The sequence below is a fragment of the Paroedura picta genome, chromosome 8, assembly GCF_049243985.1.
Source record: "Paroedura picta isolate Pp20150507F chromosome 8, Ppicta_v3.0, whole genome shotgun sequence".
Classification (NCBI taxonomy): Eukaryota; Metazoa; Chordata; class Lepidosauria; order Squamata; family Gekkonidae; genus Paroedura; species Paroedura picta.
In genome coordinates, this window is record NC_135376.1 from 79132050 (window position 1) to 79151571 (window position 19522).

A 19522-nucleotide genomic window follows, 5' to 3' on the forward strand; every position below is an offset into this window, starting at 1 on the left:
TCCACCAAGCCTTGGCCGCCACTTGCATGCTCATCGCACAGTTTGCGGCTGGAGCGCCCAGGGACTGAATCAGCGCACGCACGCACACCGCGTAAAACAAAACAAAGCCCTAGCAGGAGGAGGAGCGGGAGGTAAAAGGCTACGGCAACCAGACGATTCCTGACCTTTCAGTATCAGAGCCTGTTCGTCTAATGCGGGGCACATCTGTTCAGGCCAACTCCAGATAGTTTGTGTGGGGACGGGGGGGGGGGGTATAGCCGAAGTCACTGTTAAGAATTCCGGAGGGAAATTACAGAGCAGTCTGAGAGCACCTACAGAATTTATTTCAGCCGGAGCCTTTGTGAGTCACAGAAGGTAATAAATTATGCTCGCCTATAAGGGCTACTGGACTCCTGTGTAAATAAGTGAATGTGAAAGTGCCCCCTCAAAAAAAACCCACTACATACTAGCAGCCTACTGGATTTTTAATTAAAGCTATGAAATAATTATAATATTAAAGGTAAATTTCAGAGCCAATCTTTTATGTCAATTAAAATTTAAAATTATTTCCTTGTAACTGGGAACAATAGTCTACATAATGACCATTATACATTAATATTGTTTTTTGAAACATTGAAATTAAGCTTTTAAGAGGGAGGAGGAGGAGGATTTAAAATTCAGGACAAGGAGCCAGGAATGTCCCACAAGGCTGACTACAGCTTTGTCTCATACTGGGACAAGCCTAGTGTTCTAAAAATATGCAAGTGTTGAAGTTTCTCAGAAGCTTCCACAAAGCAGAATGGAAAATAAACCAAAATAATTAGGTGCAAAGCAATCTTATGATGTAGTGGGTGGGGATAAAATTCAGCTGCGTGAAATGCTGGGAGGGGTATTTATTTGTTTTGTTTGCCTGGCATTTCTACAGCAGGCCACATACCTGTTATCCCTTGATACCACACCTGCTCAAGATTGCACATACAGGACAAAGCTGGCTGCACTGTCCACTGTATGGAAACACTGGAGACACCATATGGAAACATGATGGAGGCATGTTGCCTCACATTGTGCCTCACACTGTGTCCTTTGCTTCCATATGTGCACAGAGATGGAGATCACACATGGGCACGTTTAGCACAGTTATTTGATAGCTAATATTTTGATGTTGCAAAGTAAAGATATAGTGTCCAGTGTATATTGGTAGTAGTGCTTTTCTAACCCATTTTTTACCTGGATTGGTTTGTGAAAGATCCTTATTTAAAAATTTGTCATTCAGGATTGGTTTATGTAATTTAGTTGTCCTCAGCCTGTGCTGACTTCCATATCCATGTCTTTGGGTTGATTATTTTTTTGATCCTGTAGTGGGGAAAAGAGGTTGTTATAATCAGCTTTCAGTCACAATAGTTTATATGATATTTAGCTTTAGGTTTTTTTAATTTTGTGGTTTCAACAAAGCAATATTAAAGTTCTAAAAGAATTAATATGGTGCAGCACTGAGAAAAAGAAGGCAAAGACCCAAAAAGGGAACACAAAGAGGAAGAAAGTGGTAGTGTTCACATGCATGCATGCAGGAGCTTGCAAGAGACGCTCTGTAAAGATGACTCTTGTGTGACTAAATGACACCGCAACACAGGATGTTGCAAAACTGCTTTGCCATACATAACGTTTTAAACTTTGTTTCAAGGATTGCAGAGACTTTGCTTAAAACAGGAGTGGCCAAATGTACAGACTTCCAGACCACCTTCAGAAATTCAAGAGCTGCCTAAGGAGGTGGTGAGCTCCCGTCCCTGGCAGTCTTCACACAGCAGCTGGACAGCTATTTCTCCTGGATGTTTTAGGCAGATCCTGCATTGAGAAGGCAGTTAGACTAGATGGCCTGTATGGCCCCTTCCAACTCTATGATTCTGTAATTTTATGCATGACAAGATAATGCATGCCTCCGTGTCCTCTCTTCCGTTGGCTGCAGAAGAGAGTAATGGGTTTAAACTACAAGTACAACAATATAGGCTAGATATCAGGAAAAAAATTTTCACAGTCAGAGTAGTTCAGCAATGGAATAGGCTGCCTAAGGAGGTGGTGAACTCCCCCTCACTGGCAGTCTTCAAGCAAAGGTTGGATACACACTTTTCTTGGATGCTTTAGGATGCTTAGGGCTGATCCTGCATTGAGCAGGGGGTTGGACTAGATGGCCTGTATGGCCCCTTCCAACTCTAGGATTCTATGATTCTATAATCAGCCCTAAGACATAAGGGAGGGTATCAGTTTAACCTTATTAGAATATTAAAATGTTATGGCTGATTTAGGTGTTTCTGTCTCAATAAGTCAAAATACTAGTCCATAATACATACAATTTTGAGAATTTTGTTGTTGTTAGGTGTAAAGTCGTGTCCGACCCATCGCGACCCCATGGACAATGATCCTCCAGGCCTTCCTGTCCTCTACCATTCTTCAAAGTCCACTTAAGTATGCACCAACTGCTTCAGTGACTCCATCCAGAATTAGTACCTTACTAAGATTCTCTCATGCAGGGAAAGAGCTGGGGACTCTTGATTCATGCACTTATTGAAGAGACAAAGCTGATTTATTTATTTTTTTAGACTTATAAACTGATAACAGAAATTTAGTAATATTGATCCAATTGAGGGAAGACAAATCGCATGGTATCTCATGAGATTTCATAAGCTTAAGCAGGATCAGTACTTGGATAGGAGGCCACCAAGGCAGGATCTGCAGAGGAAGACAATGGCAAGCTGCCTCTCCATCTTGCTTTCTTTGGAAGCCTGCTGCTGGACTTGCTGTATGTCATTTGCAACTTGGTGAGAGTTACTTTCATAGTCCTGTCTAACAATTTCAAGCCTTAACTTGGGTAGGTAGGAAGGAAAGTGGCCTGCGTTGGCCGATGGTCTTCTATAGAAGTAACATGATTGGGAAACCTGCTCTGACAAATGGAAAAAAACATTGATCTGTTTTTCTAAGCTTCACACCACCCTTCTCCTACCATATTCCACCTTGTGTTTCCCCCAAGTATCTCCATCACCAACTTTCTGAGTCCCTCACCTGGTTGTAAGGGAACATGCATAGGTGCAGGCTGAAAGGAATCATTTTCTCTCTTTGCAGAGCTCTTTTTCACTCATAATAGATAATGACAGCTGTGGACACTTCCCCACCACCAACAACTGAGGGGGGTGGAATGATCTTTCCCCTCCCAGAGTGACTAGTTGAGCAAGACAGTTAAGCAAGCAGAAATGGATGAGGGGAACATAGCAAATAGGGAACCCAGCACACTTTTGTAGCTATAGGTGATTATATAATAGTAGGAGGGTGTGTGTGCAAGAACTAATGGTGACTGCAGGAGGGAGGAAGTTGCCAGAACTTAGGGGAAAGACACTTGAATGTTCTAGAGCAGTGGCCCCCAACCTTTTTATCACCGGGGACTACTCAACGCTTGACAATTTTACTGAGGCCTGGTGGGGGGGGTAGTTCTCTACTCTCAACCACTGCCCTAACGCTCTCTGATCGCTATTGTAATGTTTAAACATCCCCTCAAAATAAGATACGCCACAACAATGAACATAAGGAACATTTTATTTTCATGGAAATTTTAACTCATGACAATGACAAATCAATGGGAACCCTGAGCTTGTTTCTCTGCAACAAGATAGTCCCATCTGGGAGTGATGGGAGACAATGACACCCAAAGTGTGTTGTACAGGGCTGGGGGGTAGGAGAGAAGGCATCCTTCGGGGCCCACCTCCAATTACTCGACGGACCACATGTGGTCCACGGCCCACAGGTTGGGGATCGCTATTCTAGAGTTATAAAGCATGCTGGTCCGTGAGTCCCACAATGGTTGGATCTCATGATAAATTTCCTCTAACAGAAGTGGGAGAAATGATTTTGATCCTCTATCCAGTAATCCTCAGGAGCAGTGTTTTGTGGAGAATTTGGGGCTGCAGCAGGATAGAGGCACTAAGGAAGTCATGCAGACAGAAATGCCTCTGATTAGCAGAGATTTGCTATGGGATCTAAGCCTTTACCTATCAAAGAGCCAAATAAATTTTATGGCCTAGGAAACAGGTTAACCTGTTAACCTGACCCAACTTTAGAGGTCTGAGCAGACTTTATGTGCTGGCAACCATGTGACACATTCTTAATGCACTGGCACTGAGCTGCAATGCCTGGCTTTCAAAATCATCCAAAATATTCCTACATTTTGGTTGTTGGGGGGGGGGGGGTGATAGAGGGGGTGTTAGTGGTCAGGTTGATTGATTTGTTTGAATAGGAAATTCTGTTAAAACACTTCAAGGATGCTTGAAATCCCTTAAAACAGCATAGCAGGGAATTCAGTAACTGTTGCTTTTGTCGTCCTTGTGGTTAAAGATGGCAGCTTAGTATCTTTTTTCCCCCAAAGACAAATTACAGTCCCAAAATGAATATTCAACATTCAATATACTATTCTTGTTTCCCCATATTCAGTAGTCATAATAGACTTTGTTTTGAAGAGAGCAGAAACATGGCTTCAGTTTTTCAGCGCTGCTGCTACAGTTTCCTCTTCTTCATAACCAAGATAAAGTTACATTTCAGTGGTCAGCATTTCACCATGTCACACCGGCCTGTCTCCTACTACTCCACTCGGCAAAGTCAGTAGTTTCTTCCAGACTAGCGCGTCTTCCTCTGGCTGAAGAGCCACAAGTTAGAGGAAAGCTCCTTGATGCAGCTACAGCTCTTTGAGGGCACAGCACTAGCCCTTAGCTGCCACCTGCTTGGTTTCCTAACTCCCATGGAACCTCTCAAAGAGCATGCCTCCTTCTCCTCCTGGCTCGGTACTATCGTAACTTATCACATCCCTTCCTTTTGCTGGAGAGCACACAATTCCATGGTGCCTCTTATTTCTGACAGACATGTACTAATCTCTAAATGACCTTTTTGACTGACTGTGCTATTCAAGTGCTGGAAGCCACCTCAAACTCCCAGAAGTAATTGGCTTCATGAAAAGTACCAGCAGATCTCACAGGGGCACTGTAAAAATAAGTCTCACTTACCTGATGCTCCTGATCAGATGACTTAATTAATCCCTTCCTTTGCCTTGTCTGTCGAACACCATCCGCAGTCTTTGGCACCAGTTTTATATTTTGATGCCTTTGATGCCCTGCAGGGCCAACATTACAAAGCAGGGATCTTAAAATGTCGACTCACATCTGGTTCCTTTATCCCTTTTCCCTTGCATGATGCCAAGTATATCTTTGTTTGCCCACAGGCTACTACTACAGTATATGTCACCATCTTGGATGAGAACGACAATGCCCCAGTGTTCCAACAGCAGCAATATGAAGTCACACTTGATGAAGGCCCAGGCACGCTCAACGCCGTCCTTATCACCATCAATGCAGTGGACCTGGATGAAGGACTGAATGGCACAGTGTCATATTCTATCACAGAGGGCAACATCATGGGCACCTTTCACATAAACAGCACTATGGTTAGTTTATGACTACAATACTGCTTTCTTTGCACCACCATACTGTGCCCCACAGCCCACATTACACTGAGAGGTTATCCTCACTATTGAAAGCCAACTCTCTGTGCTTGCTTATTTTTTTATCTCATTTCAGGGACAAATCCGCACAGTCAAGGAACTGGACTATGAAATAAGCCATGGACGCTACACTCTGATAGTCACAGCCACAGACCAATGTCCAATCCCTTCACGTCGTCTCACCTCCACCACAACAGTACGTATCTTCTACACAGAAAAGTATGAACCCTATGAATTGCAAACACATCTCTAAAAGGATAGATTCAAATGAGTAGCCGTGTTGATCTGAAGTAGCACAATAAAATCAGAATCCAGTAGCACCTTTAAGACCAACAAAGATTTATTCAAGGCGTGAGCTTTTGAGTGCAAGCAGTCTTCGACATCTCTAAAAGGACTTCCAAGTGTAGTGGACCCTATCATGCTCCTCCCACACTTTTGAGCGAAACCCTCCACCAGAGTAAGGAGCCTTCTTGAGAGGCAGCATGGTATAGTGGTTAAGAATGGTGGCCTCTAATCTGGAGAACCAGGTTTGATTCCCCACTCCACGTGCAGCCAGCTGGATGACATTGGGCTAGTTATATTCCTGTTAAAACTGTTTGAGCAGTTAGAGCTCCCTCTGCTTCACCTACTTCACAGGGTGTCTTTTGTGGGGAGAAGAAGTGTTTGTATGCTGCTTTGAAACTCCTTCCATTAGTCAAAAGTGGGGTACAAAAAAACCAGCTCTTCTTCTGACTTAAGTGGCTGTTCTGTTTGATAAAATGCCACTTGGAGAAAGGTTGCATAGGCTGAAGAAAGACTCTGTAAAAAGGGTGGCTGGATCCACCACAACTGCTGATTACCATTATCTCACTCATATGCATATCCCTCCAAATTTCTTATAAAAAGCAATTGTTACTACAATTAATGCTTTCCCATTCTTTGAGTTTGTATAGAAAAGTCATCTCTCTCCTGGTCAGCTAAGCTACCACTATTGTAAACAGGACCAGCATCAACATACCCTGAGATGGGACAGCTGCCAGGGCCCAGAATTTATGGCAGGACCCACTGCTGCAGAGGCCCCATAACCACAGATTGCCCTGTAGGCACAGTGGTGGTGTCTCTACCTGCACACATTCCACTGAGCGGCACATGGGGAAAGAACATACAATCAGTGGGAAGGATCACAAGCAGGCAGGGGAAGGAAACACAGGCTGGTACAGTTGTGGGAGGACTGAAAGGCACAAGCAGGGGGCCTGGAGGTGGTCAGAGGAGGAGAGGGGATCCCTGGACATTCTGCCAGGGGCCCTCCATTACCTGGAACCAGCCTAGATTATATAAATGTATATTTTACCATTGCCACTATATAACAAACAAATCAAGTATAGAGGCACTGGAATACCAAGGTGGCAAACACAATATCCAAAACAGACTTATGTAGAGTCTTGAATTTTCTATTATTTCTTTATTCTTTACTGTACAAAGCAGTCCCGATCCATTTCGCCCACTGGCTTTGTCATGGGACATTAAATTTATTGTTTTCAGACATTCAGATTAGTAAATATGTCTCTTAAACAGAGTATAAGGTCTAGTGGTTATAACAGCAGTTACTCATAGCTTATGGTGTTTGAATCCCTCCTCATGCTATGGAAACATACTGGGTAACCTTGGGCCAGTCACTGTCTCTCAGCCTAACCTACCTCACAGGGTTGTTGTGAGGATAAAACAGAGGAGAAGATAATGATATGCACTGTTTTGGATCCCCATTAGGGGAGAAAGGCAGGGTATAAATGAATTAGATAAACTCCATTTTCTAAAAGCTTTTTTCTTTGTTTTCTAGGTACTTTAACATTTAATGTAGTAAGGATATATAGCTGCCCTTTGCTTTTTTTTTCCTTGGAGTCTGTTCTTTCATGACTGACAAAAGCGAGTGGGCCTCCCAGTTTTGATGCAGTAGGCTGAAGAAGGCCAGTTTATGCACCATGACGACCACAAAGAGCCCTTTGAGATTGCTCTCTGTGTTGGCTGTTCATGTCAGTGACTCACTGTAAAAACTCCAAGTGTTTCATCATGGCACTGCAGTCATCCTGAAAGAGGGGCTTGCAATGGCTTCGTGAGCCAATACATACAAATTGTTCTACCTTGTAATAATTGCTGTCACACAGAGTGATGTCAAGTGACCTCTGTGGAAGAACAGGCTCTTCATGTGACAGATGTAAAATGTAAATAGGCAGCCATTCTGTCAGAGAAACTGCAGCTTTTTCTGACTTAAAGGGGCCATAGTCTGTGGGGACTCATAATGCAGTCGTATCTACTCTGTCTACAAGTTCTGTCTACTCGGGGAGAGGGGGTTTCCTTTAACTTCTACTATTTAGTAATTTCCCTCTTTTTTCCTACTTAGTAGATTTCTGTCTCTTTGCTCTCCTACCAGTATGATAGTGGCAGTCTAAGTGGTTATATACTGCCTTTAGCATCTTCTAGATCTAATATGAGATCCCACTGAGCATTATAGAACTCTTCTCTGCATTTTTGGTGTTAATCCTAGGTATTAGTAAACTTGAATGATATCAATGACAATCAACCGACGTTCCCACGTTCTTACGAGGGGCCGTTTGACATCACGGAAGGCCAGCCAGGTCCAAGGGTATGGACTTTCCTGGCTCATGATGGAGACTCAGGGCCCAGTGGACAAGTGGAATACAGTATCATAGCAGGAAATCCCCTTGGTAAGTGGTGAAATAGAAAGAGAAGTACAGTCTCTGCCGTTTGAAAACTTATTGATGTACACAAGTGCAGGAATGGTTATCTTATGGTGAGTAGTTCTGCAAGACAGGGTGTCAGAGTTCTTCTCCTAACTTATCCCTGATTTTCCTAAGCAAGTTACAAGTTTTAATTAGCCCAACTTTTCCTTTCTTCTATACCAATTCCACTTTTCTCTGCAAAAGTACCAGCTAATAGAGGTGAGTAGGATTGTCCATTTTGGAACCTTGCATTGGACCAGAAGGGTGTATGTTCAAATATCTGCTTTACTAATAATTGTTTGATAAATTATTCTTTTGCCTGTCTATAAAAATGGGCCTTCTGCAGAGCAGTGCTCTACTCAGACTATATAAGGTTGTCCTGCAAGTTACTTTCATTACATTATAGCAAGGACAAATCATAAATTCTACGGCAATTGTGAACCTCTATAATAGTAAAAAGGGATATACTAGATTAAAGAAATCTTAGGTGATTATCATGTGGGTTTTATTCCATGAATTGTTAATTGATTACCTTTGTATATGAACAAAATGATGATTCTGAAGTAATAATTTTAGTAGGTACATTTCAGTGTGTGTAAGAGAACAGGCAGTAATGCCATCATCTCTTTGTGTCCTTTGATTTAAAATAGTAGGTTAAAAAAAACAAACCTGTCCAGCTAATTGAAGTTATGTATTTAGTCAGTCAAAAGAGTTTTTATCAACTTTATATTGCAACAAATAATAATATTGGTATGGATTGATGATGTAATATTCTCTGCTCCTTAATATTTAGTCCGCCATTGTAATTACAACAGTGATTTGGTTTTATCAGCAGGCTTCATATTGTAAAAGGTGGAACTCAGGTACAGTTTCTCCCCATCTACTTGATGCCAATTTTTCATGAAGTTGCCCAACAAAAAGCCTTTATGTGCATGCTTAAGTGTTTTCTTTTAAATTAGGGCAGTTCTCATGTTAGATTTAGACCACACCGGTTAGGCTGGCCTTGCTTATTCAGATCAGATTGCTCCCTTTGAAAGCCCTACAGTGTCAGGCACACAATAAAAGCACAAAGAGGCTGGTTATTTTAATGCAAAGCATTCAGCGGAGATGGAAAAAAGGGAGAGAAAAAAAGCAGAAATGCCTTAGGAAAGTGAATGGAACATTTCAAAACCATCCCCTGAAGCGCCTTTCTGAGAAGTTGGAGTGTCTACATCAGGAAATCCTGTTTCAAGCAGCATCCGCCATGCAAGAAAACATTTCAACCTGTTGTACTATTATCCTGCCATAAGAGGCTTGAGTTCTTGCAGCTTTATTTCTTGAACAGAAAAAAAGTGTCCTAGAAAAGCTATCCAGTTTGCCTTGGAAGAGATCCAACTACCTTACATGGTGATTTCTGCTTACAAACTCTAGTAACTAAAAACTGCAGAAGTATATTTCTTTGTTATGGTCGCAGTGAACTCTCACACAGGTATAGCTCCTGCACAGGAATCTCAAAATTAGCCACCACCTTCAAGATAGTAACGGGACAAAAAGAAAAGTATCAGAATATCTTAGCTCAGGTTATCTTCAGGCACACACACATTCACACCCCCATGATACTTGCAGAAGAAGAATTCACTGTCACAAGAAGTAAGGTAAAGGTATCCCCTGTGCAAGCACCGAGTCATGTCTGACCCGTGGGGTGATGCCCTCTAGTGTTTTCTTGGCAGACTCAATACAGGGTGGTTTGCCATTCCCTTCCCCAGTCATTACCGTTTTACCCTGCAGCAAGTTGGGTACTCATTTTACTGACCTCGGAAGGATGGAAGGCTGAGTCAACCTTGAATCGGCTGCTGGGATTGAACTCCCAGCCTCATGGTCAGAGCTTCAGACAGCATGTTGGCTGCCTTACCACCCTGCGCCATAAGAGGCTCTTCACAAGAAGTAGTGGCAGCTATAAGTAGAGACAGTTGCAAGAGGGGATTGGATAAATATATGGAGCAGAGGTCCATCAGTAGCTATTACCCACAAGGTACAGATGGAACACTCTATCTAAGGCAGTGATGCTTTGTATGCTTGGTGCTTAGGAGGCAACAGCAGGAGGGCCCCTGGAGTTCGGGCCCCCCTAGTGGACCTCTTGATAGCTCCTGGGTTTTGACCACTGTTTAAAAGAGAGTGTTAGACTGCATCGTCCATTGGCCTGATTCAGATTCAACATGGCTTCTCATGTTCTTATAAGTAGAGCACACTTTGTGAAAAAGTTTGGCTGCAGCCAGACTGAATTATGGTATTTCTCCGACAAGCAGTTTGTCAGTCCAGTCCTCACCCCCTACTTCATTCCTTATGTAAAGGGAACATGTAATTTAAAATAATAAAAAGTCTTATGTATACACAGTAAAATTTGGTAAGATGTATATATTATTTAAAATTCTTAGACCAGTTAGTAGATGGGGATTAGAGTCACCCAAAATCATGTTAGATTATAAAACTTCTGGATTAGATTAACTGAGATGGTACACTAGTATAAGGAAACTTTCTAACAAAATCACCTGTATAGTCTAAAGATAGAGATCTTAATTGGTATCAGCTACTCTATCCATAGCTCTGTCCAGTCCTGCTCCCAGCTAGCCAGGGCATCTCCCGGATTGCCCAGGAGTCCCTCCCCCCGAGACAAGGAGCCCATCATTGCCACCCACTGGGTTGATGATGATGCCCCATTGATGGGCCTGTTTCCTGAAGCAGTGGCTGAGAATGTGGGCCTTGACTCCAGCTCCTGCTGGAGCACCAGAGACAAGGGACCAACTCGAGCCGAGCTTGCCCAGGCATCTGAAGGGACAAAGAGCTCACTGGCCAGAGAATGCCATCACTGAACCACCTCCACTCAGAGCACTGGGAGGGCAGAGCCACTGTCTGCTCCACAAACCCACAGGGCCCTGTGGAGAACAGCAGCACATGAATAGCTGGCCACCCCCGCCACCCAAGATGCCTGGATTGGGTGAACCAGGGCACAGCTGCATGCCTGCTGTGCAGCAAGTATGCCAAGTCAGAGAGGGAGGAGTGGGATACCGAGAGTGCCCTTTGTTTACTCCGGGAAGGGCACGGGGTGGGGGGGAAGGTGACAGAGAATAAAAGTGAGGTCAAAGAGACAATCGAGATCAGATGCAGAAGGGAGGGAGCAGAGGGTGGAAGACTACTAGGAGTAAGATGAGAAGGAGAGAAAGGAGAAGCAAGGAGGAGTGGAGAGAGGGGAAAGTGGAGAAAAGAAGGAAAGCTACCAAAAGGGCCAGAGGCCAAGGGATGCCATTGTACTGACAGAGAGGGCGGTAGTTCCTGGAGCCCAGCCATGTACTCACAGACTCAAAGTTTGGCGTACTATAATATCTAATCTCAGTTCAGGTCTCTCTCCCTTATCTGCTATATATTTTAACAAAAAGTGTAATTTAGGAAATCATTAAATCTGCAGAGATAATAATCTTGATAATCTAGAAACATTAGTTAACACATGTTGATATATGCTGAGGCTATATTAAGAAGGCATGGAATTTAGCGCCTACTCTCAGTTTTTTCATGCATATATTGTTCCAAAAATATGAAATGCCTTTTGAATTACTGAATGACAACAAATCGTAAGGGTAGCATTGCAAAGATAATTTAGGTAAATTAGGCAACTGTTACTTCACTAAAAATCAGCGACAGTCCTTCTAAGGTTTTGTAGTTGTACAGGGCGTTTTTGTCAGTGGGAGGATGTGGTTGTATGATGTGGCTATGCAAGTAGTTGAAAATGTTATTTGTTATTATGGGTTAATCTTTTCCCCCATTTACATGTTCTAGGTTCAGACTATACAGACTTTGTTTAGCAATGTTTGGGGGCGAGGGGCGACAGGGGAGAATGCTGATTGGCTAATGCTGACATCAGGTTTTTATCCGGTTCTTGGGGAGAGAGAGAAAGTCTGAGTGGGTTCTGATTGAGTGAGGGATAGAAAGTGGGGGGACATGAGGGAAACAATGAGAAATGAGGAAGGAAAATTGCCTAAGGACTTACCTTTTGTTAGCATTTGTTGGATTGGTTTGCACATAACCTTCAGTAAATTGTGCTTCATTATTTATTTAATCTCTGCATCTGTGGCATTAAGCAGTTTCCAAGTATGCCAAAAACTCCAGTGACAGAAATCCCAGTATGCTTTGTACCCAGTATTTTGTTCTAGTTAGATTTTACCAGCTCCAAAGAGTCAGCATGTCAAACACATGCAGTTCGACAAGCACAAAACAATAGCAAAGATTAAGAGGGGGTAGAGAGAAAATAATGCCCTCCTCCAATAGACAGGTAAAGTTATTGGGACTCAGTCAACCACTTGCATATCCCACTTGTTTGTAGGCAGTATTTCGCAGCTTTATTGGTTATCTCCTGAGAAGAGTCTGCAAGAAGGAGAGAGACATAAAGATGTTCAGATCTTCCCAGTAACATTGACAGAATTGGAGCAATACACTTATTACATGTAATTATAGACTGGGCAGTGCAGCAGAACATGTTTTATAGACTCTACTTTTTCTATCGGACATCAACAAAGCTGTTAAGGGAGCAAGACATGATGTTATCTGCCTTCCAGGAGGGCTGAAGATAAAGCATCTTTGATATTCGAAGATCTCAAGGGATCTAAAATAATCTGCTAGTTGAAAAACATTTGACATGTGCAGAATAACTGGATATTTCTATATCTGTGCCTTATGTCAGTGGTCCCCAACCTTTTTATCACCAGGGACCGGTCAATGCTTGACAATTTTGCTGAGGCCCGGGGGGGGGGTAGTCTTTTACCAAGGAATCGTCACCGCCGCCTAAGCCCCTGCTCTACTTGCTTTCCAGCTGGTGCCCCTGACTTCCCGCTGCCCACTGGGGGGCGCTGCCAGCAGCAGCTGCGCAGTGCCACACCGAGGGGGAGCCCCAGCCATGGTGGCTGCTGGAGAGCACCAAAGGTGAACTGGCGGCAGAGTGGCAGGACAGCCCCCAAGGCTGCAGCCAGGGAGGAGGACGAGGAGGAGCTGCGGCCCAGTACCAACTGATCCCCGGACCGGGACCGGTCCCCGGACCGGGGGTTGGGGACCACTGCCCTATGTGATTGGAGAACCATTGTTTCTTTATTTTGCGTTTTAATATCCAAGACACAGTAAAAGTTGGGGGAAGAAGTTGTGCTCCTGGAGTTTCCCCTCAATTGTTTTTTGCTAGGTTGAATGGTGGCTATCAGCAAGGATCAAGGGTACCAGACCCATAAGTATTTCCAAGGAAATCAGCCCTGCCTCTAATCTGAGAAGGGCATTCAGAATACATTGTGGGATTCCAAAGATTGTTCACAAAATAATTGGATTGTACTGCTTTCAGAAGGTGCCTTTCTTTGTTAATACAGAGCTGGAAACCATACAAGAACTGGGTAACAACCTTTACTTGGAAGATTTTGATTGCTTCGAGGATAAAAGAGGCCCCTTTTGTGAAATAGACTCTTAGAATGGCAGAGGATGCTCTGTAGACAAACTCTTTAGCATGCATTGCCTGAGCTGTCCAATGTCCAGATAACTTGAAGACTGTACCAAAATATGTAAAGATTTCTGTTTGTTCAATATTGTGGCCCTCTACCATCTATGATTTTTGGTAAAGATTAGGACTTCTACTTTTTGATAGTTTCTCACAAGCTGCTCCTTTTTGCAGTATGTAGTTTAGTCACAGAGTGCTCTTCTAAGGCTCACTTACAAATGGGATGAAATAACAGTATTATCTGCATATAATAAGTCATAAATTTTATCAGCATGCCTTGGAGAATAGAGGCTTGGATTCCTTAGGTGTTGCACCAAGGAGGTGATGTAGAAGTTAAAAAGTAAAGGAGTCAGGATGCATCCCTGCTTAGCTCCTTCATCAAGAGGGATATTATGGGAGAGATGAGGACGCCATCTTAGCTTTAGGTAATTTCCTTCATACAGCAAGCAAATAAGTATGTAAGGTCTATGTATTTGGTCTATTAGGGAGTTCTCTAGCATTGCCCAAAGGCTATTCCTGGGGAAACTATCAAATGCTGCTTTGAAGTCCACAAAGGCAGCATCAAGTGGTCCATTAGGATTTGAGCTGTACTTCTTTGTGAGATGATGCATAATCAGACACTGATCTATGGTGGAACAGACAGCTCTGATACCTGCTTGCTTATCCATCAGTAAGCAAAGTAGCCAACTCCTGATCTGTTAAAAATTCAAGGGCCGGTGGGTTCTACGGCTGCAATGTACTTGGCTAAACTGATAGCTGCTTTCACACAGGTCAATTACAGCAGTGGTCCCCAACCCCCAGTCCGGAGATGGCTATCAGTCTGTGGATCAGTCAGTACCGGGCCGTGGCTCCTCCTCATCCTCCTCCCCAGCTCCTGCCTCGGGGGCTGCCCTGCCACTCTGCTGCCGGCTCACCTTTGGTGCTCTCCGGCAGCCACCATGGCTGGGGCTCCCCTTTAGCATGGCACAGCGCAGCTGCTGCTGGCAGCGCCCCCCAGCGGGCAGCGGGAAGTCAGGGGCGCCGGTGGGAAAGCAAGTGGAGCAGGGGCTCCGGTGGCGGTGCCGATGTCCCTCGGCAAAAGCCTACACCCCCCCCCGGGCATCAGTAAAATTGTCAAGTGTTGACCAGTCCTCGGAGATAAGAAGGTTGGGGACCACTGAATTATGCACCCAATCTTTCAGAGTTTAATTTTGTGGCTTTTGGTGGGTTATCATAAATATCTATGAGCTCATGGCTTATATTTAAGTCAGGGTTTACTAGAGGGAGCTTCCTGTGTTTCTGTTTGAAGTTTATCTTTGTCTTGATGGAGGACTTTCCCTCAGCTCATCCTTGGGTGAAGGTTGTTCAATGAAGCAGCTCAATTGTGAATTTTCTGAATTATCTCTTTAAATCAAATAAGACTATATTTATACCCTCCAGTAGATAGAGCTTTGGGCAGGTTAGACAGCTGTGTGTCACTCTGACCATTTACGCACTGGAGGTTTCATGCCAGGCTGCAGGCTGGAGTTTTAGTCATGGCAGGTTGCCCCACCTCTTCCTGCACCACACGGGGGAGCATTTGACTGGTGCACCTCATCTGCCCCCAATTTGTGCTCCTGCATTGGAGCTGGGGCACTGAAGTTCCCAGTGCATAAACGGTCTCTGTGTTTCTCTAGATGAGTTAGTTTTCTTGTGCTCTAACTGTTGGCTGGGTGCCAGGTTGCACTATGCTTGCAGTGTGAGATATTGTTGTCATTGTTTTCCTGGCATTCATGAAGGCAGCATAATCAAGACCAGAGTGCCTGTTGTTTGAGAGGAATGAGAGGAATTACACGCGCATCAGGAAAAACTCTGCTAGCAGAGATTCTGAAGGTTGTTCCTATAAAAAGCAGGAACTCTAAAACTTTCCTGCAGCCTTAGCAGAGCAGTTTTACCAGTAGCTACTCTAAATACAATAACTTAGTAGTATTCTGGTACAAACCAGCTACATGGACAGTTTGTAGACTTGTAGCTCTTCAGAAGTGTACTGGGAGGCATTATATCTATCTAATCCCAATGTAGATTATTTTCTTTCTGCACTAACATGTTTTCTTGAGAAGGGGAGGGTGACAGCATACTGCTTTTGAGCATCTTCTCTCCCTCTATGTGCAACCTCATGTCTTTCTTGCAGGAGAATTTGTGATCTCTCCAGTGGAAGGGGAGCTACGAGTGCGAAAAGATGCTGAGCTTGATCGAGAGAACATTGCTTTCTATAACCTCACAATTGCTGCCAAGGATAGAGGGGTGCCTCCTCTCAGCTCCACCGTAAGTCATGGTGATCCAGGGGGTCAGACTGAAGGCAAGGCTGTGATATTTCCATGAGTCTTTAGAGAAAAGCATAGTTTGAAAATGAATTGAAGAATTTTGGCAACTCTTTGCTTTTGTGCAGCCTAAATAGTGAAAAACAGAAGAAGCCTATAGATAGTTTTTGTGGTGATACTCTGAGACATAATAGACTTATCTGCTGCTTTTCTTTCTTTCAGGTCATGGTGGGTGTGCGTGTTCTGGACATTAATGATAATGACCCAGTGCTTCTGAACTTGCCAATGAATCTCACTGTCAGTGAAAATGCACCCATCTCCAGCCTTGTCACCCGCATCTTTGCCAATGACGCTGACAGTGGCCGGAACTCTCTTTTAACTTTTAGCATCACAGCAGGCAATATAGATAATGCCTTCTATATCAATGGCACAGTAAGTCTCCAGGTTTCTTTTCCACCTGCAGAGATCCATAGCGGGCTTTCTGCATGACATGATCTGGCACAAATGACAGCTACCTAGAGCCTTCTTCAGTACCAGCAGGGATTGGTTTTACATACAATTGGCCATATTAATATTTAATGGAGGCTTTATTTGACTACTTGTTTTTATTTAGGTTCATGACATTTTACAAGCAATCATGCCCTATCATTGTGGGTTTTTTAATGCATGAAGGACAAGCATGTGCAAAACCTCAGTCTCTCTGAAGGGTCCGGGAGCATAAGTGTATTGCTGAATGTTCATCGGTGATGGTGCTCAGCAAATGCACAGGAGTGAGGGATCCAAATGTTTTAATATTTACAACTAATTTCATGTAAAGAATTTCATAACTGTTCCATGTAAACCACCCAGAGCTGTAAAGAATGGGCGGTATAAAAATCCAAATAAATAAATAAATAAATAATTTTAGACAATACAACTTGATGATTAAGCGCTCACAGCTCACGTCATGGATGACGATTTGGAAAAGTGTTACCAGTTCATCCCTAAAAGGACTCTGTTGAAATCTGTAGTTTCTCTTCTTTTCCTGCATCCCCAATGCACAGATCCCCTAGTCCAGGGATAGTCAAACTGCGGCCCTCCAGATGTCCATGGACTACAATTCCCAGAAGCCCCTGCCAGCATGGCTTCTGGGCTCGGCCCGATCCGCGGGCGCGGCTCGCGGGCGCGGCTCGATGCGCGGGCGCGGCCAGAAGCGTGGGCGTGGCCCGCACGGGCGTGGTCCGATGCCCTGCCGGTCCCCAGCCTAATAAATGTTGGGGACCACTGCTTTGCAGTACAGAGATGGGATTCGTGAAAATCCTTTTTGCCAAACTGCTGGGAACAGTTTGGATGCTGTTCATATTAGATTGTTTTAATTATGGTTGGGGATGTCTTAATTGTTGATACATCGGACGGTGTTTTGATTGTTTTACTGTGAGCCACCTCGGGCCAGCAGTTCCAGGAGAGGCAGGATACAAATAAATAAATAAAATATGTGTCCATCTTAAAAGAGAAAGAAATAAAGCTATCCTATTGGAGAGCCAGCTTGGTGTAGTGGTTAGGACTGCGGACTTCTAATCTGGCGAGCCGAGTTCGATTCTGCACTCTCCCACATGCAGCCAGCTGGGTGACCTTGGGCTCTCCACGGCACTGATAAAACTGTTCTGACTGAGCAGTAATATCAGGGCTCTCTCAGCCTCACCCACCTCACAGGGTGTCTGTTATGGGGAGAGGAAAGGGAAGGTAAATGTCAGCCATTTTGAGCCTCCTTCGGGTAGAGAAAAGCAGCATATAAGAGCCAACTCTTCTTCTTATCCTCACAGAGTATTGTCCATAATTTTAACAAAGGAGGTTACCTTCTCAGCACAGTAAATAATAATTTCTCTCTCAAGAGAGACTTATAATTCTACCCCTTCCCATGCAGTTGGTGGCCATGGTGACTTTAGAATGTTTATAGACCTTTAAGGCTATTGTTGCTGAAATTCCAATTTTTCTGAAGGAGAACCATCATCTCCTTTCTTAGGACACAGGAGGCAGCAAGTTATAAATAACCTTACCTGAGAGAGCAGTCTTCTTACCCCAGTCTCTTCCTACTTCTGACAAGGAAACAGATATAGGCAGTGCCAGTTTCTCAGAACTTTATGGCTGGAGGCTTGTCAAAAGGTTTACGTCATGCTTTCTTTATTCTCTTACTTCTCCAAGATCTTGGTATCCTTAGGAGCTGACTGAACCTTCAGGATATACATATTCACCCATACTTGAACAGTACCTCATCAAGGTTAGAGACTCACAATAAATTCAGAGCAATTATTTTTGATTGCTTTCAGAATTCCTGGTCAATTTCCATAACTATCTGGAATTTGACACACAATTACAGTGCTTTTTTCTCAGTAGAGCTCAGGAGCAATCTGTTAAAGCTGCTACATAAGGTGAGGATCAATTAATGGGTAAGTCATCTGGAGATATTCCAATGCCTAGTAGTGGAGTTATCAGGAGAACTTTCTTATTACTGTCTTGGGTGGATATTGATATCCTGCTCTTGATAGCAAAATGTCTGAATGAACAGTTAACTCTTCAAGGGAATTAGCTGATCCAGAAACGGGTGAGCCCAAAAGAGTGGTCATTTTGTCCTCAATGTAAAGTTATAAATCACCAAGGATGATCCGTGAGGTTTCTCAAAGGGTTTTCAAAACCATAAAATAAATCAAGGAGGTCAAATTTGATTATGGCAGCATCACTAGAAGAGTGCTGACAACAAAAGAACTGTAATAATTAGTTATTCAGAATGAGAATTTGAGCAGCAGGTTGCTAAGATCATCAGGACAAACCAATGTCTCAAACATATTCAGAGCAGGAAACCAGCCAGAGAAGCACCGGGGCCTTTGTTAATTAACGATTTTGAGCTCAGAGTAAGCAGTGAAGTGGCTAAGTTTATGGATGCCATTAATTTGTGCAGGGAGGTAAGAACCAGGGAGGACTGTGAGGTGCTCCAGAAGGATCGGTGAAGGCTGGGTGAGCAGGCCTCAGCTTGGCAACTGAGATTCAATGTGGACAAGCGCAAAATAATGCTTGTTGGAACCAAAAATCCTATAAATAGATAGTGATGTGGCAACTGACCATAACTCACTGAAAATGTTAACTCAGGGTGTGTCTACAATTTTAAAAGGCAAATGCTATGCTGGAGAATATCATAATGCCCCTGTATGTATCTATGGTGAGGCCGTATTTGGAATGCTGTATACAATTCTGGTCACCATACCTCAGAAATATTATAGCATTGAAAAAGGTGCAGAAAAGAGCAACTAAACTGATTTAAAGGATAAACACCTTCCATATGAAGAAATATTAAAGAGTTTAGGGCTCTTTTGCTTGAAGATACCATGGCTGAGGTGTGACATGATAGAGGTTTACAAAATTGTGCATGGGCTAGAGAAGGTAGAGAAGTATTTTTTTCACAATGCATGAACTCACGTGCACACAATAAAATTTATGAGCAGCAAGTTTAGAACAGATAAAAGGAAGTACTACTTTC

General features: G+C 43.5%; 1 protein-coding gene across 11 annotated transcripts in view; it reads left to right on the forward strand.

The window, feature by feature from the left end:
- Positions 1–19522, forward strand: part of CDH23 (cadherin related 23) — a 556038-nt gene that overhangs the window by 484118 nt on the left and 52398 nt on the right. For 8 of the 11 annotated variants that reach the window (XR_013233707.1, XR_013233706.1, XM_077350528.1 and 5 more), the window contains 5 exons: positions 5234–5455; positions 5589–5708; positions 8034–8214; positions 15882–16015; positions 16234–16443. Coding sequence is in view for 7 of the 11 variants with exons in the window: in XM_077350528.1 (XP_077206643.1) it covers positions 5234–5455; positions 5589–5708; positions 8034–8214; positions 15882–16015; positions 16234–16443 (867 nt within the window). In the remaining 4 variants the exon portion in view is untranslated. Of the gene's footprint in view, position 1; positions 132–5233; positions 5456–5588; positions 5709–8033; positions 8215–15881; positions 16016–16233; positions 16444–18017; positions 18154–18229; positions 18420–19522 lie in introns of those variants that run through there. The other 3 variants (XM_077350515.1, XM_077350518.1, XM_077350519.1) reach the window with 3 other exon arrangements.